The sequence below is a fragment of the Phoenix dactylifera genome, chromosome 7 (genome assembly GCF_051530095.1).
Source record: "Phoenix dactylifera cultivar Ajwa chromosome 7, Ajwa_hap1_PhDact_Kaust_v1.1, whole genome shotgun sequence".
Lineage (NCBI taxonomy): Eukaryota > Viridiplantae > Streptophyta > Magnoliopsida > Arecales > Arecaceae > Phoenix > Phoenix dactylifera.
Genome location: NC_143196.1, coordinates 1,654,390 through 1,674,286, shown reverse-complemented (window position 1 = coordinate 1,674,286; position 19,897 = coordinate 1,654,390). Strand labels below are relative to the sequence as shown.

The window sequence follows — 19,897 nt, the reverse complement described above, 5'->3', positions numbered from 1 at the left end:
TGCAGATAACAAAAGGAGAAACAGGTAAAAGCTTAGCAGATTGTTTATCTTCCTCTCTTTCCCTTCCCATCTCAAGCTCGAAGCCTATCGAGTCTCTCTTCCTCAACTCCCTCTCAGCTCCTATCCCACTCCCAACCCACCTAGCTACATATCAAAGCTAAGACTGATGAGAATATTGGTTTAATAGTTGCTGCAGGGCGACCATGCTAATGAAGTGCATAGTGGCAGATATGGTGGCAACCGTCAGAATAGGCAATTATTATTTTTTAGTATAAATAAGTATAAATTATACTTTATATAGATTATTCAATGATCCAAATCAATGCATTTTATTTTATCTTAGTTTTTAATCTACCGACAGTTTCTATCTTAAGAGTAGTTGTAATGTAAAATCTCTACTACCGTAGCCCAGTGCTCCACCCATAATCCTATTTAGATTCATCTCCTTCGAACAATAATATAACAGTGATGAAAATCTTTGAAGGTCAAGACATCTGAACCTATGATACTTCCTATCATCTCTTCGATCAGTATTTTTCCGATTGATCCAATGCCAATGGCATACCTACGCAAATATCATACTTCCGCCAGCTGATTTGCATCAACAGGTTGCTTCGCTGGTTAATATTATAGTTGATCCTCACAGTCACCAATAACCGTCCAATCCCTTACTAGCAACATTCTATAATTTTGTTAGACATTATCAAGGTTGATTTGCAAATAAAGATAAAGTTCTTTACATAATTTTGACAAAATGTTGCATGCAATGTGCATAAAAAAACAATATAATGTTGGTTAAATAACTTCTTAAAACAAAGAAATGTAACATCTATAGTACATATCACCCAAATACAACACCTAGAGTATATATCACCCTTAATGTTGTTTAAATGTTACTGTTGAAAAATGTACCCTCCAAGTCTTCACATCTTAAAATGAGTTGCGGGCGATTCTTCATGATTTTGCCACGAAAATTTTTGGATGTACATGAAGGAGGAGAAAAATTATTCTTTCTCGAGTATCATGAACCAAATATAGAATGAGCGAACATGATATAGCATTTGCATTTGCAAGAAACATGCATTATCTCTTATACAAATAAAAACAATTGCATTGATAGTTATAGAAATATTATCTGGAAGTTTTCTTCTACATTTGCTAGTTGTCATCATTAATGAATCAACAAAATTGCAACTTAAATTTTTAATGAGTGTCCGTTTTTATTTTTTATTTTTTTGCCAAACTTAGAATGTCTACATTGGAAGATGATATAGTGTTTAAGTATGCTAATAATTAGGATTCAGTGAAAAAAAAGAAGAAAAGCATTTTTGGGTAAAATAAAAAAACAAACATTTTAGGAATTTAGAAATCTAGGACGCTTGAGATCTGCAAGGGCCTAGATGCGAAATTGCCATTAATTAACCTCCGCGGCACGGTCGGTCCGGTCTCTCTGCGCCAAGCCGCCTTAAGACTCTCTCCCCTTCATCTCCGCCTCGATCCCCCGACCCACCAAAAACCCCTCTTCGAGATGGACGACGACGACGAATTCGGCGATCTCTACACTGACGTCCTCCGCTTCCCCTCCTCCGCTACCGGCACCGCCGCCCCTCCGCCGCCGCCGCCCTCCCTCCCATCCGCCGCCGCCTCCAAACCTCCCCCCGTTCCCCTCTTCCCCAGCGACGACGACGACGACGACGCGATCTCCTTCGGTTCCTCCCGCCCCAACCCCCCCGCCCCGCCCCCCTCCATTCCCTCTCAAACCCTTGCCACTGCCAACGAGGACGGCGACGATGATTGGCTTCTCGGCCACGCGCCTGCCGACGTGGAGCCGCCGGCGAATTGGGATGACGAGGACGACAAGGCGCCTCCAGAGGCCGCTGCCCTGTACGTCCCCTACTCGGGCGAGCCTAGGGTTTTGGAGGAGGATTACGAGGACCAGACTAGGGTTTCTGAAATCCCCGAGAAGGATGCTGAGATCGCCGAGGAGGAAGACGGCGATCCGTATCTGGGAGGTGGGGCTAGTGAGAGTATGGGGATCGGGGTTCCTGATCAGGTCCCGGTCATTCCCGGACTCTCAGCTGGGCCGGCCCCTCCGAGACCTTTTCTTGATATGAAGGGCGGGGAGGTGAAGCCATCGGGAAGCGAAGATTGGGACAGCGATAGCGAGGATGATCTGCAGATCGTCCTGAACGACAACCATGGGCCGCTGGGTGGCGAGAGGAATGATCGAGTGGGAGACGAGGAAGATGATGATGAAGATGGGGAGGAGGATTTGGTTATCGTCACCGATGAAGACCAGCATCACCACCTCCCGGCCATGGAGGAGCAAGACTGGGGTGGCGAGGAGGCTATCCAACCTTCCGGGGATGGAGAAAAGGAGATGGCGGATGCGGCAAAAGGTAACTGTCCTGCTGGGACTGCCCCGGCTGCAAGGATTGGGTACAGCAATCATGGGTTTCATGTGCAGCATCATTCGACGTACAAGGTCAGTTTTTTTGATGAGTTTGTCGGGACAAAATGTCATTTTCCTTACTGTATTCTCGAACATGATTATGTGCAGATGAATTGTTTTATTTGCTCTGAGTGTATCATGTGAAGTTTCTTTTGCCTTGTAAAGATTTTCACTCTCTGTTTACTGGGCTTGTAATACATATTGGCATTGCACTGGAAGTTGCTCTTATAAGTGTCTTACAGATGTATTACCAGATCATTCGTTAAATACAGATTGAAAGGTAACAAAAAAAATGATTAATTAGTTCGAGAGAAAAGGTGCAAGACATGCTGCTAAAGGGGCAACCACACTCACTTTAGGCCATTCTTCAAAGAAATCATCTGAAATACTGCAACAGCGCCCTATGTCTCATACGATAACTTCCAAGCAAATGAGATGAATCCAAGCTCATGTTTGTAAACCAAGAGCCAAGATGCTTAAAGGTGGGAAACTTTTGTTCTTTGCCCAATAATATAAATGGCTGTTCTGAGTCAAAGGTAGAAATTAATAGGTTTGGTGTTGATACCATAAAGAGTTTTATGATTTCAATAAGCGATTACTTGGGCCAGGTTGTAATAATTGTTAAGGTGTCAATATGGAACCCGAAAAGAATTCGTTAATCAGAGATGGTGACTGGGAGAACAAATGGATTGTGTTGTCATTTGCTCTTAAGAGGCATTTGTTAAAGCTCTATAGATTCCTCTATGGCCCTCCTTTTTGGCGACCTCATTTGTTGTCCTCAATGCTGACGCTACAAAGATGCTAATTGCTGCATGACTTGCTAGCTGATTTGTTAATGAGCATGTGAAAGCTTATAGGACGTTGAGTGTGCCTTGTAGATTATTAACTTTACTTGGACACTTAAGTTTTCCCGAGTCTTGGAATGCTAACACTTAAAAACAGTTAAAGACTACATTATCACCAAAAAAAAAGGAGATAGTTAAACACTACATGACATGCAACAATATTCCTTGACTCTTAGAAAATGGAATGTCCTAGCTTCTGTCAAATAGAAGAGTGAGCGATTAGGATCTGATATGTTTGGCAAGGGATACTTTGGTGGAGGCAATGCTACTTTAATCATCAACTATGTCAAATGCTAAAATATGTTAGCATATTCACAAGACACTTTCTTAGCTATCTTAAATGCTAAATTTACTAGCCTAAATGGACAATTTTGACAAAGTGTTTCACCTTTTTCCCCTTTTTGATGTAATATGACATGAATTTAGGTTTTCCGGTAGATGATGTTATTAATTAATCCTTACTCTTTAGTCTAGTATATCTTACTTTTTTATAAATTAAATGTCATTTTTATATTTATATATATTGGGTAGAACTAAACCTATATAACGAGATCTTAGTCTTGCAATTTTGGATATTTTGAGATACTTGACGTTTGGAACCCATCCAAAGCATTAGGAGTTTTCATATGTGACCACTTCGTATGTCTTTTCTTTTTTAGCATATTCGTTCATTTGTAGTTATATTTTCTATTGTCTATTTTTTGTCAGAAAAAGAAATTCTTTAAGGTGCTATATTAACAACCTTTGATTTATGCAATGTTAGAGCCTTCTATCCAAGGTTCGCCGTACCGGAACCGGATCTGTATCGGTGCCACATTAGCATAGCATCGGTACGGTACAATAAGAAATTTTTTTGGCATACGGAGAATCAGTACGCTATCCGGTACCAAACCGGTATGGTACGGTACGGTATGCCCGGTATCAAACCGGTACGGTACGATATACTATGCTTCTATCCCACTTTTTGGGACTAAAACAAAAGAGCACTTCAAAGCATTTAAAACTATCTTTAGGTGATCTAACTCCAAACAACCAAAAAGCTAATTAGGCAATTGCTACAATTTTAATATGCATGAAATGTGTTGATTTAGCATGTGGATGATTAGTTGTAGATGCCATATGGGCTCCTTTCTATCTTTTTTATTTCCTTGGGGGTGGGGGCATAGTGGCACACCTGGAGGTTTGGTATAAAAGCTCTTTTTATAATAGATAGACACCATCTATTCCCATATTTTCTAGCAACGTTTAGAGAGGCAATCAAAGGTATCCATCTCACTGAAATGGTGTGCATTTATTAGTGGCCATCAAGGTTTTAAATCTTATAGGATGAGCTGTCTTAGTTTTTCCATGGAATGAGATGTGCCGCCATTCTGCCCTATCCTGACACTTGGGATAGGGAATCTCCTAAGACATACCAATTGGAATTCTAGGACAATAGTGGGATGGTCCTGTCTCGACACTTGGGATGACACCAGTCCTTGGTTGCCACCACCATTAACCATTAAATGAAGGCAGGAAATCACACACAATACATAATTACATATTTTGCAAGAGAGGTAGGTAGAGATGCTATTTGAGTGTTCGCACTTTAATATAGGAAAAAATAGCGCATTTATTTACATTCAAGTATCAAATCTATTTCTATGATCTTTTTGTGATATCCATGTTCTTACATCCATTGTACACTATCTAGTTTCAATTGCTTTCATTGCCTTCATTTGGTTGAAATTGTTCTATTCATTAAAACAGTTAAATCATAATTACAAATTCCATTCATATCAACATGGTACATTGGAATTTTGCAACTCTCATCCAAACATTTCTACTATTTACTTAAATAAATTTGTAGCAGTAATTTATCGACATTTTAATATGGTTTGGTGTTTATGGTATTTCTAATATCTTTATCATCTTATTTTTGCTTTTTTTCCTTTTCCAGTATATAAGACCTGGTGTTGCACCTATGTCTGGGGGACCTTCTGGTGGTGCTGTAGGTCCTGCTGGTCATGTCCGTCCTCCTCTTCCCTTGGGCCCCACGGCTGGTCGAGGGAGAGGTGATTGGAGACCTGCTGGTGGCAGGGGCATTCCAAATGCCTCGAAAAGTTTCCATTCTTTTGGAGCAACTTCTCGGTCCAATGGCTCATTAGTCCGTGCAATTGGCAGTGGATTAGATTTCACCCTTCCTGCGCACAAGTAAGTTTGGCTATGCATGATCATAGGAAATAATAGTTTATCTATCTGCTTTATATAATTTTATGAGCATGCACCTGTACTTTGATTTTTCAAACCATTTTACCTGTTTCTAGTCAAACTAGTTAAATGGGGAGGGCAGCTTTTTGTTTCTTGTTTGATTGTTTGTAGTCACTTGAACACAGGTATGTTGACAGAAGCTAAAACCAGTGTCGCAGAACTCTATGCTTTATCTGGCTTTTCTTTTAACATCTACTTGTAATAGCACAACATATGTACTCATATGAATGTGAATTTAGTTTGAAATAGTTGTGTTACATGGAAATTGTTGTATAGGAAACTTAGCTGATACCAAACAGATAAGAAAGGATATCCGACCACCCCAGGAGGGAGAGAGGGATAGATAGATAGGTTATTGCCCATTAGCACTTAAAGTCTGGCAGTTGATATCCATGAGGGATGGCAACATAGGCTTACCTGCATATGTTGAATCAGGCCTCATGCATCGCCAACTGTAAATTTTTCTTCTCAAGAACAGCATACCTTCACCAAGAACATTTTGTTTCTAAATGCATGGTTTTGAAGAGGCACAGCCGCACATGACTGCACGATAGATTAGAAAAACTCTGTATGTGGGAAAAAAGATTGAGAGCAGTGAGGCTGGACGGTCAAAAAAAATCATACACGTTGATATATCACACATTTAAAAAGCAAAAATTTTTTAAAAAAGTAGAGGATGGAAAAAAAAGATGGGAGCAGAGATGGATAAAAGTTGACATATGGGCTCACTTTTGTCCGATTTGAACATATTTTATAAAAAACCCCTGCTGCTACTGTGTATAACTGTGTTACACCGATGTAACATTTTCATGCGTATAGCTGCAAATTAGCAAATGTTATGAGTGCTCGATTCACAGAATTTGCTGTCCAATGAAGTTTCAATTTCTAAGTTGGTTATAATAACAATAGAATAGTTTGACATGCTAACACTTATTTTTCTTGTGTTTAAAATACTTTATAGTGTGACATGCTTTTGAGTCACTTTAGATGTATTTTATCTCTAGAAGCCTTGCCTTGTCATGTTTGGGATGATGCCTTCACAAAATTAAAATGTTGTCAGCATAGTTTAGTTGTATAGAGGGCGGACCTTGATACAACGTTAAGGCTGCTCCATTATGACCTAGATGTCACGGGTTCAAAAGATGGAAGTAGCCTCTCCACACATGGGGAAAGCTGTGTACATCAGACCCTCTCTAGACCCTGCAATGGTTGGAGCCACTGCAACACGTTTTCTTTTAGCATGCTATAGTTATGTATTAATTTTTGCTTTTAAGCCATCTCTCGGGTCGATGCATGTGTTTCTGGTAATTGTTGCTTGGTAGCAAGATCCTGCATAAATTTTGTATCAATGTTGTTGCCTGGCTATGAACTGACAGTTGTGTTCAAACATGCTTATTTCTACAAGATCACACCTGTCCAAATATGCTCATCACTGAAATGAGTTTTATAACCAAAACTGCTTGTCTGGACTTTCAATAACTAACTATTTTCTTTTTTCAATTGTTTATATTTTTAGGACAATATTTGATATTGACATTGAAAGTTTTGAGGAAAAACCATGGAGACATCCTGGAGTTGATATTTCAGATTTTTTCAATTTTGGACTTGATGAGGACAAGTGGAAGGATTACTGCAAGCAGCTGGCAAGTGACAGTCTTGTTATACCGCATATGCTATGTAAAAAAACATGTTTTTATTGTTATTTATTGTTATTAATCGAGGGCTTACTTTTTTGATTATGCAGGACCAACTTCGTTTGGAAGCTACCATGCAAAGCAAAATCCGTGTTTATGAGAGCGGCCGATCAGAACAGGTCATTGCCATTTAGGATGGCTATAAATGCTTGACTGATTTCTCTTTTTTTAGCTTTAGCTTTAATAGTATGCTGCTTTGGCTGCAGGGGTATGATCCAGATTTACCTCCTGAACTTGCGGCTGCAGCAGGCCATCATGATATATCTGTTCATAGTGGGCATCATGGAAGAGCAGATAACGGGCAAACTGATTTTAGTAGCCAAGGAAGAGGAGCTGCAAACATACGGGCACTGATAGTATGATCAAGTCTTATTTGATATTTCCTGGGCAACTTAAAATTCTGCAAACATCTTCTGTTACTCATGAAAATATCGTGCCTCATGGTCTTTGGGTGTTCATGGTTCCTTTTCCTTTTTCCTCCTTGCCATTAAATTCTTCCTCCTTATTTTTAGTAACCTGTACTGACTTCTAAGCATGTATCATTTATTTGATTTTCCAGCCAACTGGGAGAGCCATACAGGTTGAAAGTGGTCATGGTGAACGCCTTCCTTCTATTGATACAAGGACACCACGGGTTCGTGATTCAGATGCAATTATAGAGGTAATTTCATCTTTTGGAGTTGGTTATAGAGCTTACTTTTTTTTGTATATGTCAACTTTGATTGCTGATCACTAGACTCGTTTAGAGTATCTCTGGATTATAGTTATTGCGACTAACAGACATACTTCGATTATCAGATTGTTTTGCAGGACCCTATAAATGATCCAACAATGAATGACAGTGCATTAGAGCAGGCTGAAAAGGATCTCCAAGGCGAACACTATAAAGGTGTCCATGAATTTGAAGATGAAAGACTTGTTGCATCTGCATATGACAACCGCTTTCCACATGCTTCAAGTGGGAGGAAGAGGGAAATGACTGGAAGAGGCCCCTTTACACCTGAACAAGGTGGTATTCTACCCTTCCGTTCAGAGGTGCATGGTTGCTACAATTCCAATTCAAAATCAAGGAGCCCAGCATATTCTGGTGGATCTTTTGAGGGTCATCATGCTGGAAGGTATGTTTTACATTGCAGGCAAATTGTTTTGAATGACTTTCTTTTTTGTAAATATTAAAGCATCATGAATTTGAGGAAACATGAAAAGCTAATGAATCGATAAGTAAGTTTAGTTGAATCCTTGCTTCATATTCATATATAGCTCGGAATATAATAATGATTGTAACATTGTGTTAGTGTTGGAGTGAGTTTGTATGTCCTGAATGAGAGTGCAGTAGAGGTAGCCGTTTTTATGCATATCCTTTATTCATTATGGTTATGGGAAAGCTGCTGCCAGCTTTTCAATTTATCATAAATTTTCTTTTAAGTCCATTTGTTCATAACTTCTTTATTAGAAGTTTATGCTATAAGGCGGGTCATAGTTTCTAAATGTTTCTCATCTAGACTCATTTGAACACTTGAAATAGTTTATAGGTGCCTCAAAAACTTCCATGCTGTAGATAGGTTTACTGGTGGATGTATGCTTGAGGTAATAATAGTTATACAAAATGCTAGACTATATGCTATTATGGTGTAGGTTCATGAAAGGTCACCTAAAAATTAAAGGTTCCCTGAGCCATGTCGTATTATTTTCCATCAGCTTTCTTTAGTTTTGAAACATAAGTACAAATTAATTAGGTTAGTCCTGCCAAAGAAGTAGATGTTGCATAAAGAAGCTGACAAGCTGCATACACTAAAATTAACTAGCCATACTTCAGTCTCGTATATGCTAAAAAGTGAGATTGAAGAGTATCTCTGGTCAAGAGAGTAGCTCAGTTTGTCTTAAATTTATGTTGTATGAAACTTGCTCAAAATGGTTAAATGCCTTCTTTCTCTATGTATTGGAAAGTCCAGAGGATAAACTTGTAATCTAGTATTTCTAATTTGGGCGGTCTTATTGGTGTGTGACATTATTAAGAGCAATTTTGTTCCACGTATGCTGGCCAGGTTGCTTTGTCGGTGTAATATTTGTAGTGCCCTTATTGGAGTTCACATCTTCTCTTAACTTTTATTTCTAATGTACTGATAAATATTGTTGTTGGGCTGCCTATTAGAATCTTTGTAGTCCATTCAGTACCTTGTTATTAATCCACATGGCTTTGATCAAGGATTGTTGTGCCAAAACCGGGGCCCGGACCGGTTGCCTGGCAACACGGGTCGGTACACCCTCGTGCTGTTCCGTGTCGGGCTCATACCGAGACAATAGAGAAAGTGGGGGAGAGGGAGAATCAGAGAGAAGAAAACGAGAGAGAGAGAGAGAAGGGGGAGAGAGAAGGTTGGGGGACATCCGGCGGAGGGTCGGGCAGCCGCTTGGAGGGGCGGAGGAGGGGCTCTACCTCCGGTTCCTCTATTTCATTCAAAACAAGAGTCTCGAAGGGGGCCCTTTTTATTTTTGAAATTTTTAAGTGAAATCAGCAAAATTAAGTGGAGGTGTCGATTTCACTTAAAAATTTTGAAAATAAAAAAGGGCCCCTTGTGGGACTCCTGGTTCGAACGAAACCGGGGAACCGGAGGTGGAGCCCCTCCTCTGCCCCTCTAAAGGGGCCCTCTCCTCCGAGCGGCTCTCCGCTCCTCTATCGGCCGCCCCCACCCCCCTCTCTCTTCTTTCCTCTTTCTCTTCCTCCCTTTCCCGCTTTCTCTCTCCTTTCCTCTCTTTCCTTCTCCTTGTCTCCCTTTGTCGCCAGTTTCTCATTTTGGTTTTTGGAACCGGCCTGGTCTGCCGACGGTACGGGTTGGTACGCCCCGAACCTAGTGGTTCGGAATGGTTTTGCCGACCATGGCTCAAAGTCTATAGTTAAACCCAATTAATAAACCAGCGGACATGAATATAAACTTGCAATTACTGCCTGCAACAAGAGAACCTAAAGTATCATCTAGCAAAGAATATGGAAGCAGCTAATAAATTCCAAAGCATGAAAATGCGACTGTCTAATAAATAAGATTTGTCAACAACTTACTTGAAACAGCATGAAAAATTTCAGAGGCTCATGGCTTATGTGCAGTGAATAAACTATATATGGATTGCTTTTGGTATAACAATTTTGTTGCTTAGGTCGGACATGCACGTTCTGTTTGCCTCAGGTTATGTAACTTTCTAGGGATCATATTGGCTTGCATGTTTCTGGATTCATACCAGTCATTGTGGATCTTGATTTTGCTGTTCTATACGTTAGTTATAGAAATGTATAAACCAGTCCCTCTCCAATCTCCATAGAAATCACAGCCTCAAAAAATGGCATGAATTATATAGAGGATTGCCCTTGACTTTTCACATCTAGATCTCTTATGCCAGATTTTATGTTCAGGGGGTTATTGGATAAATGAAATTTGACAGGAACCTATATTTTTACTGCAAGATTTCAAAATTGATAATGTATTTATGATTCCATGGTAAATATCTCACGAAAGCGGTTGTGCATCAGTCTACTTGTGTTAGTGGCTAAAATCTTCAATTTATATATATCTCGCAATGCCTATCTGATTGAAATTTTTTCAGATCCTCTAACATTTTGTATATGTAAAATATCTTGATGAGTTGGTTGCTATGACTTGCTTCAGTATCAAGTGTTCTTGTAAAGTATAGTGATATCCTAAAATAAATTACTAAAAAATATTTGTTTACCTACATCTTCAGGTTGCCACAAGGGACCTCACGTAGTAGACACTCCAGTGCAAGTGGCGAACACTCGAATGATGCCATTCCTAGCCAAAGTGCCCATTCAAACAAGCATGGTGATCGCCAGAAAGGAAAACTGATTGACAGTGCCAAAGTTAACCAGATATCTGAAGTACCTGCTGTTGCGGTTGAAACTGCAAGGGAGCTGAGCATTGAACAAAAATATGATGAACATGATGAGAAGCTTGCACTGGGTGATAGCATTGAAGTAGAAGGGGAAGACATCACTTCAGATTTTCATATTTCAAGTGAGACTGTTGGTGATGATAACCTAGTTTCTCCTGGCAAAAAACAAAAGCTAAGTTCACGAGTAGAGCAACCTGTAGTCAATGATACTGGTGATGAAGATGAATTAAGGACCTCGCATAGTGACAACGGCAGAGCAAAAACTGGGAGCAGTAAAGATTATCAGAAACGGCGTGAAAATGGTGATGAAGTCATGCAAGATGGACGGTCGAGGCGGATGGGCGATATAAGAAGGCACAATGAAGGAGAGGAACATATTCTTCGGCGAAAGGATGCTTATGGCCGTGATGCTAGACAAGATATAGACAGAAACCGTGTAGCTTCCAAAGAAAGGGAAGATACTTATCGCTCTTCTGGACATAGAGATTGGGATCCCATTTCTGCACACCCTATTCGAGGTAGAAGTTTTGAGAGGCCGAAGGACTCAAGTTCTATTAGTGCTTGGCAAAGAAGAGGAGAAGAAATTCACAGTAGAAGGGTTAAGGGCGAAGACATAAGGAGGGAGCGTAGTGAGGGAGCAGGATCAAGGCACAGGAGTAAGGTAAGGGGAAGTGACAGGAATGATAGAGATGAGGATCTTCATTCAAGAAAACGGGTGGATGATGGTGACTGGAGAGGACGCAATAGAGATGGGGCCTCAAGACAGAGGGAGAGAAATGATATCCTGATAAATCGTCGTGAAAATTTAGATGATTTTCACAACAAAAGAAAGAAGGATGAAGAAGTTTCACGGAGGGGAAAAACTGACAAGGAAGATGCCTTGCATGGTTACAGAGCTAGGGAAGATTCCAGCCGAAGGAAAAGAGAGAGGGATGATGGCATAGATCACAAAAGGAAAGAGGACAGTACTCGATTGAGGGGCAAGGCCGAGGATCATCAATCTGCTAAACCCAAGGATGATAATTGGCGTCATAGAGAGAGAGAGGACAGGCAGCAGCTTAGACAACCTCATGAAAATGCACCAACACATCGGGAAAGAGAAGAAGGGAGGGGAGTAGCAAGAAGCAGCCGAGCTATAGAAGATAAGAGCTTGGCTGGGAATGGTAGAAATAAAGATGAGTTAAAACTTATTGGTTCTGATAAGGATTATCAGGATAAAGATAGAAGGCGGCACAATGAGCTGTCCAGGAGAGGAGACTTCACTGGGGAGGAGAATGTTTCACAACACAAGGGACGTGGGGATGCGCATGCACATGAGAAACAACACAATAATGAGGAGAGAAGCTCAAGGTATGAAAGACTGAGCATTCATAATGATCGACATCCAAGTGCTTCTGATAGCCAGCAGATGTACAGGGAGAGACACAGGGAAAATACAAGAAAAGTTAGAGAGAGTGAAGCTAATGAGCAAAATAATCAGGTGCTTGGCAAGAGAAAGCATGAGGACTACAATATCCACCGAAATGACAAGGTATGATTCGGTGACATGGCTCTATAGTCTATACTATAACTACACAGAGACTTAATAAGCCTCCTTATTGATTCCAGAAATAAATTGTCCCAGATTGTCCATGACATGAAACGGTAAGTTTTAAGGGAAAACCAATTGCTCGTAACAGTTTATAAAATATATATTGAGATATTTCATTTTGTTGGACAGCACAATTTTTTTGTTTTTGTTTTTTCTTTTAATGAGCAAAGTTTTAACAGTAAGTTAGCTTCTTTGCATGTATAAAAAGTACTAAATACATGCAAAGAATCTCAGTGGAAGTAATAAGGTCATGTATTAATTGTTAGCAACCTTGAAATAGCTGAATAATTGTGCATGTGAAACATTCACTAAATTTATTAATGCCCTCAAGCATCTCACAACAGTTTATACAGAAACCTGCATGTGAATTTATATGGCAATTCAAGATTTTATGTTCCAATTCCATATAATATAATCCTAGCATACACAACGTCCATTTGGAAAAAAATACTAAAAAAGCTTTTAACATATGCTGTTGATTCTTTATCTATTAATAAGCTGATTGTTTAATTATTTTTCAAAAATATACCATTTATTTGTGTATAAATAAATAAGGTACATGACCAGTATAACTACATTTACTATTTTAGATTTACATATAGTGGCTATATTATCTTATTAAGACAGCATTATATATACAAGAAGAGAATGGAACAAAATAAAATAAAGTCAAAATTACATTAAATTTGAAAAAAGCAACGGATGAAAAATATAAACCAAAATAAATAAGTTTTTTTTTGAAAATTATATTAACAAAACTAAGAATAAAAATATTAAAAACATAATAAAACAGAATATTGTGAAAAATTAAAAACATGAAAGGTAATATGGAATTATGTAGAGCCAAAAACACAAAAAGGAATGAAAAATAATAAAGTTTGACTACAATTTAAAAAATAATAAAGTAGAGTACAAATATGAATTTAAATACAAATTACCTAGAAAATAAAAAATACACAAGAAATAAGGAATTACTTGAAACCTGAAAATGGGCATGTGCATTGGATGATAAATCTTAAAGAATAAATAACATTTTTATTGATATGTAAAATAAAATGGTAAAATTAATAAAACAATAGCATGGATATATGATAAAAAAATGAAAAAAATAATTTACCAGTGAATTGCATTGGAAAAATCATGTCAATCGAATGCCTATCGATTAATAGATCTCAAATTGGTAATTAATGGCACCTTTTTCTAGATTAATGCACTATTAATTAAGAAGTTTATCATGGAGCACAAATTATGATAGTGTTAAGGGAAGAGAGCGAGAGAGTTGAAAATGGAACTAGTATAGAAAACAATGGCTGGTATAGTTATAATTAAGAAGAGGGTTATGGGAATTGTGTCCTGGGATCCAAAGAATAATGTGATCACACAAATTGTGATAGTGTAAATGGGCAAGGGGGAGTAAGATTTGAACATGAGCCTAATATAGAAAATAAAAGTAATATAGTTAAAATAGGAAAGGGTTGGTGACACTTGGGAGCCACGAGTCTTGAGATTGAATATTATCAAGATTACGATCATATTGTAAAAATTAGAGAAAATAAAAATGGATTGAGGTGTAGTTCGCATTGTATATAATAAGATTCTTTCCGGTTTCTTTGAAACATTAGAAAAAAGGTAAAGGAACATGGTGAGTGACAAGCATGACTAGTGACTAATTTAAGCAACTATTGAGTCAAAGACGATCATATAAACACATGAAAGGTTCACTTTCTAGCAACTTTAAGCTCATATTTATATCATGTCCAAAAGCAAACTACAATTTATTGTGTAGTTTAGCTTTATGCCACCACCTAAGATCATATGATATCTTGACTCAAATTATATGTAGACATAGACATGTAGAGAAATAAAGATGGTACACGATATTTTAATTATGGAAGTTGGGTACCAAATTGCTAAGCAATTTTTTCTTACTCATCCACTAGTTTAACTTTATTCAATGCCTGTGAATGAATTTTCTCTCCTTTACGAACCACCAAGATCCTACTTGTCAATGTCATAAAGAAGTGTTTATGCTTCCAAATGGATGAATTCAATCTAAGGAGACTTCTAACTTTATGTTTTAGAAGCTTTATAAAAGTCAAAGAAATCAATGGATCCTAAACGAGGGGAATTCTAATCGATCAAATATATAAAATATAAACTTGATCATATGATCCATGGTCCGGATCCCAAAATCCAAGTCTGAATTTGGTAAATCTTTTCAATACATAAGAGTCATTTTATATGCAGAGATATGAACGAATAGATTCTACATGTATCTAGTTCTATTATTCCTTTGGTTCTTGCTCGAGCCGATGATGAAAAATTATCATGTTCGGTTCCGTCAGGGGATGGATCTATAATAATTGAGCTATCCCAATAACAAAGAAACCTGACTTGAATGATCATGTATTAAAAGCTAAATTGGCTAAAGGAATGGGCCATAATTATTATGGAGAATCCACATGGCCCAATGATCTTTTATATATTTTTCCAGTAGTATTTCTAGGCACTCTTGCATGTAATGTAGGCTTAGCGGTTCTTGAACCATCAATGATTGGTGATTCGTTTTTTTGATCGGTATTGTAGTAACTCTTTGATCAGGTATTGGAGCAACATGACCTATTCATAAATTCCTAACTTTAGGTCTTTGTCAAATTGATTCAACTGTTAAATAGCATGATGTAGGTATCTAAGGAAGATTCACTTTGAAGTGATTATTCTCTAGAGACATTAATTTTATTATGATCCATTCTAGGAAAATACAGATTGTGCGATTAAAAACTAATTTTATTTTTCTCTTTCTAACTTTTCTATTATAAAAAGAAGATGAATAAGTACAATGGATTTAAAATGAAAACTTATTCTTAGATAAATCAATTGCAAAATCCTACTGTCCAAACTGATGCCAATCCAAGGATCAAATTTGGATTGCCAAAGGCCATTTTAATATGAATTCTATGATCCCTATCATGGATCATAAGATATTTTTAACATAACAACATAAAATGATCTACTGAGCAATAAACAGTTAAAAATGCTAACAAAATTAAAAAAGAAAATAAAATAGAAATATAAATACACAAATGAAACTGAGAAAATGTTTGATGGATGGTTGCAGACCCATCAAGAGTTAATTTGGAATTATTTATTTACTTATGTCTGTGAGTTACTAAATACATTCTCACCTATTTATGTCTATTATGCAACTCCAGGATTATATAGTAATATTATATGAGAAATTGATATTGATTGGTGTGATGAGTTGATTAGAAACAGGAAGCGAATATGACATTGGAAGGAAAGTTATTGCAAATTTTTTATCATCTTACAATTGATGTAATCGGAGGGACTGGTTGGCGTTGTTGAGTAGAAATGGAAATCATATTTCAAGGGACAACATTGTTCGTTTTCTGGATTCCCTCTCAATGAGGGTGAGCCTTGGATCAAAGTTGGTTCATTATGACCTAGAGGTCATAGATTCTAAATATGGAAACAATCTCTCTGCATGCAAGTAAGGCTGCACACATCCGACCCTTTCTAGACCTGCAATGGCAGGAACCTTGTGCACTGGGCCTCCCTCTTCTAGATTCCCTCTCAATATCTCCATCTTAATACATGGCATTCTTTCCAAGGTCTGCCAGTATATTTTGCTGAGCAAACATGCAGAGTTATATAATATTCGGTGAGCCCATTGGAACCAGTTTATCTTTGTAAGATATCTACGGTTGATGTCATTAACTTGCAAAATAAAATTTTTGGAGGGAAGATCAGTGCTTAGCAGATGGCAGTTAGTATTGTAGAGAGGAGCCAATGGCCCAATCCCATGTACCATATAATAGGAAGGAAAGATTAGAGAGAAGAGAGGCTGCAGACTATCCCTTAAAAAGATTTGTGAGTTACATTAGCACTAGGGTATTGTGGGAAGAGATTCTGACAGAATCTTCTAAGAATAATTCCAAAATCAACACTTCTATTCCCAAAAATAGTAGAGATAGTAGATTCAGCTGTGCGATAACTCAAAATTAGATTTATGATCAAATAAATCAACTTTTAGAGTGTGGTTTAGGTGGATGGATTTGAGACTATACACCCAAAAAGGAAAAGTTAGCAAAGAAAAAAAAATTAAAAAGTGCTGTGACTATACATATCCTCGAATCCTTTTTATGTAGTTGTTCTTGGCTGCCAGTTTGGGTTAGAAAAGGGCTATGATAAATTTGCTCCTTGTGCTTATGACAGTTATCTTTGGATAGCAGACTTTAATTATCACCAACCATGTTCTGGATGATATCGAGTTCTTGAGACATTAATTGCTCCTTCAAATATCGGTTCTGTTGTGTCTTTTTGGATCATCTTATCTTTTTGCATATCCTATAACTGACAAATTGTCAATTAATATTTGCCCAGTGACTGGTATTTTGCTCTGTTAGAATTCTTCTATTCTCATACTTAACTCCAATTGACCCTGCACCAACCAAGTAATTGATTCAACTCATGATAAAAAAATTGTTATAGATATCATATATATCTAGTGCATAGCTGTTTTTTTTTAATTTGTTTATTTTAAGTAACTTTCTGCCATTTTAAAGTTCCTTTTTCTCCCTTTGCCAGCAGTTCATTGGGGGAAACAAACTATGTGATGCTTTTCTATTATAACTGTGATCATCGAAACATTTAAGCTGCATTTCATGTTTAGCTACTAAATTTATTTTCTTTTTTCAGTGATACTGGAGCTTTATTATAAAATTAGCAAAAGATGTTGCAAATATAATAAATTAATTATATTATGTTAGATTACTGTCTAGACTAACTGGTTTCACTCTCTTAACAAAAGCTCCCTTAATTTGATGCATGCTTGTGAATGGATTACCTTGTTCAGGTTAGCTTGAAAGGTACAAATGAGCAAGAAAGCAGTAACACTTCTTCTGTAACACTCTCCAAGAAGGGTCATCACCAAATTCATGAACAGCCAAAGGCTCACCAGCTGCTCGATTCTTCAACAAAACAAGGGGAAGAAGATCTTGCCTCAGATGATGAGAACCAGCAGGGTTCTAGACGAGGACGGTCCAAATTGGAGCGCTGGACCAATCATAAAGAGAGAGATTACAGTGCTATTGAGAATGTGCAGACAGTGTCTTCTTCTGTGAATGTCAAGGAAGTCGAAGGCACTAATGCTGATATGATACAGGTGGACGAAATAGCAAAATCTGAAGGAAATACTCATGCTGGCAAGGTGGATCCCAAGAGTGCTGATGTGGGACAAACTGCAGATAAGATAGCAGACGATCGTCACCTGGACACAGTGGCTAAGCTGAAAAGGCGGAGCGAGCGCTTCAAACTTCCCATGCCAGGAGAGAAGGAGATGACAGTAAGCAAAAAGGTGGAGAGTGAAGTGCAGTTAATCCAGAATGAAGCTGTTGCTGATACAGAGGTTAAGCCAGAGCGACCAGCTCGGAAACGAAGGTGGACTGGCAGTTGATTAATTCATACACAAGTTTTTCCGAAAACAGATATGTAGTAACCTATTGGCATCGATAATGTGTTCCCTTCCAAGGTCATTTGCCAATAATCCTCCATGAAGCAGGCGGGAAAGTTGGGGCCATGCTGCAGCTTCGCAATATTCTATAACTCTATATCCGCATTCTCCCAATCCTCCAGATGCTGTCTTTGATTATGTCTTAACTTATACATGTATTCTGGATATGTAACTTTGAACATGTTGGATGGTGGTGGGAACCTTGTATTTTCTTTCCGTTTTTGTCGGGCGCCCTGCATCTTGTGATGCATGGAGGACCCTCTGGGTGCTATGCAAACTTCACAAGATTCCATGATTAAACAGGTTCTGGCTCATCGGCAACGCATCAAGTATGATGGAAGTCAGACCTAAAGATACATGGAGGACCCACCTTATCCTTCATTCTTTATTGAGGATTAAGAAGAATGCAAGCTAGGAGGTGGTTGAGTGGAGCTGCATCAGTTCAATTTTCCTTTCCTCTGTTCCCCTCGCAAGAATGATGTGAACCATGCAAAGCCCTGGCAAGGGGAAAGAAAAGCCCCTTGAGAGAAGGTGGCGACTGACGGTGGCTGATAGCAAATGCCTGATGTTCCAGGGTTCATGCATGGCTGAGGTGCCTACCTTGCCTGCCATCATGGTTTCCGTTTGTCCAGGACTGGGAGCCACAGCTTATCATGAAGGTCCTGGATGGATGAAGGTTTTTTATGATGGTAGAAGGACCTGGTTAATCCATGTGCAATTTTAGAGCCGGAAAGCTTGCTGAATTGCAAGAATTTTATACGAGTTGTATGGGGTCATATGATTGTACTCAATAGTAAAAGCTCCAGCGGCTGAGGTCGCATTGTACCCCTCAAAAAAAAAAAAAAAGAAACAAAATCTTAGGCAAAGATATGATACAGAATACAGCAATCGTATTTCCAATTTGATGCTCAACTCTTGTTTCTGCGAATGTCAAATGACCTTCCATGATCGAATACGTAGCAGGTCTTGAAGCTAAACTGTATCGGATCAGATACATGGCTGCAGGCACATGATGTTATGTTAGCAAGATTAAAACCTGGATTTTTTGCGGATTGGTTAGGATTTACGTTATCAAGACTCCAAGCATGCAATTCATGGTGTTTGATAACCATTCTTGGACGCTCAGTTGCTACGCTATGAATCGATGGCAACTGGTCTGATGCTCAATGTTCCCGTTGTCCAAATTTTGAAAGATAAGATACTTTCTCAGCTAATTGATCTTGATTGAGTTATCATCTTAGCAATAGGTAATATGCAGTACGAGGCACAAGATTAGCAAATAATTCCATTCAAGTCCCAACCTCACTATCGTTTTCACAGGTAGAGGGTGTGCATGAGCTCTCATGGAGAAGTGTTTGATGGATTAAACATTGCATTTAACAACTTTGCTTGGTGTTCGCGAGAGAATGGCAAACCCATATCCAACCCAATTGAAGGCCTAATTGATTAGCTTGATAATCCTAAATCAAGCTGAAATTAATTTGAGTTAAACTTGAATTGCAAGCTTGTTCTTGAATTCATATTCAATTGATTCAAAGAATAAAAAAGAGAAACACTAATTAAAGATTTAATCCAATAATCCACTATATATAATGCACATTTATAGATATAAATGTATTCCGGTTTTGACCG

General features: G+C 38.2%; 1 protein-coding gene across 2 annotated transcripts; it reads left to right on the top strand.

Annotated features, from left to right (window-relative positions):
- Positions 1-1,397: 1,397 nt before the first annotated feature.
- Positions 1,398-19,177, top strand: LOC103707618 (FIP1[V]-like protein). 2 transcript variants are annotated; one of them, XM_008792167.6, is made up of 9 exons: positions 1,398-2,485; positions 5,237-5,490; positions 7,064-7,190; positions 7,292-7,360; positions 7,448-7,597; positions 7,801-7,902; positions 8,040-8,359; positions 10,974-12,672; positions 17,609-19,177. In XM_008792167.6, the coding sequence occupies exons 1-9, from the start codon at positions 1,529-1,531 to the stop codon at positions 18,206-18,208; spliced, it is 4,278 nt and encodes a 1,425-aa protein (XP_008790389.2). In that variant the 5' UTR covers positions 1,398-1,528; the 3' UTR covers positions 18,209-19,177. The 2 variants fall into 2 exon arrangements, with proteins under 2 accessions (XP_008790389.2, XP_088557033.1); XM_088700907.1 differs by lacking the exon at positions 17,609-19,177 and adding an exon at positions 12,750-12,770 and having other exon boundaries at positions 1,429-2,485.
- Positions 19,178-19,897: the final 720 nt, after the last annotated feature.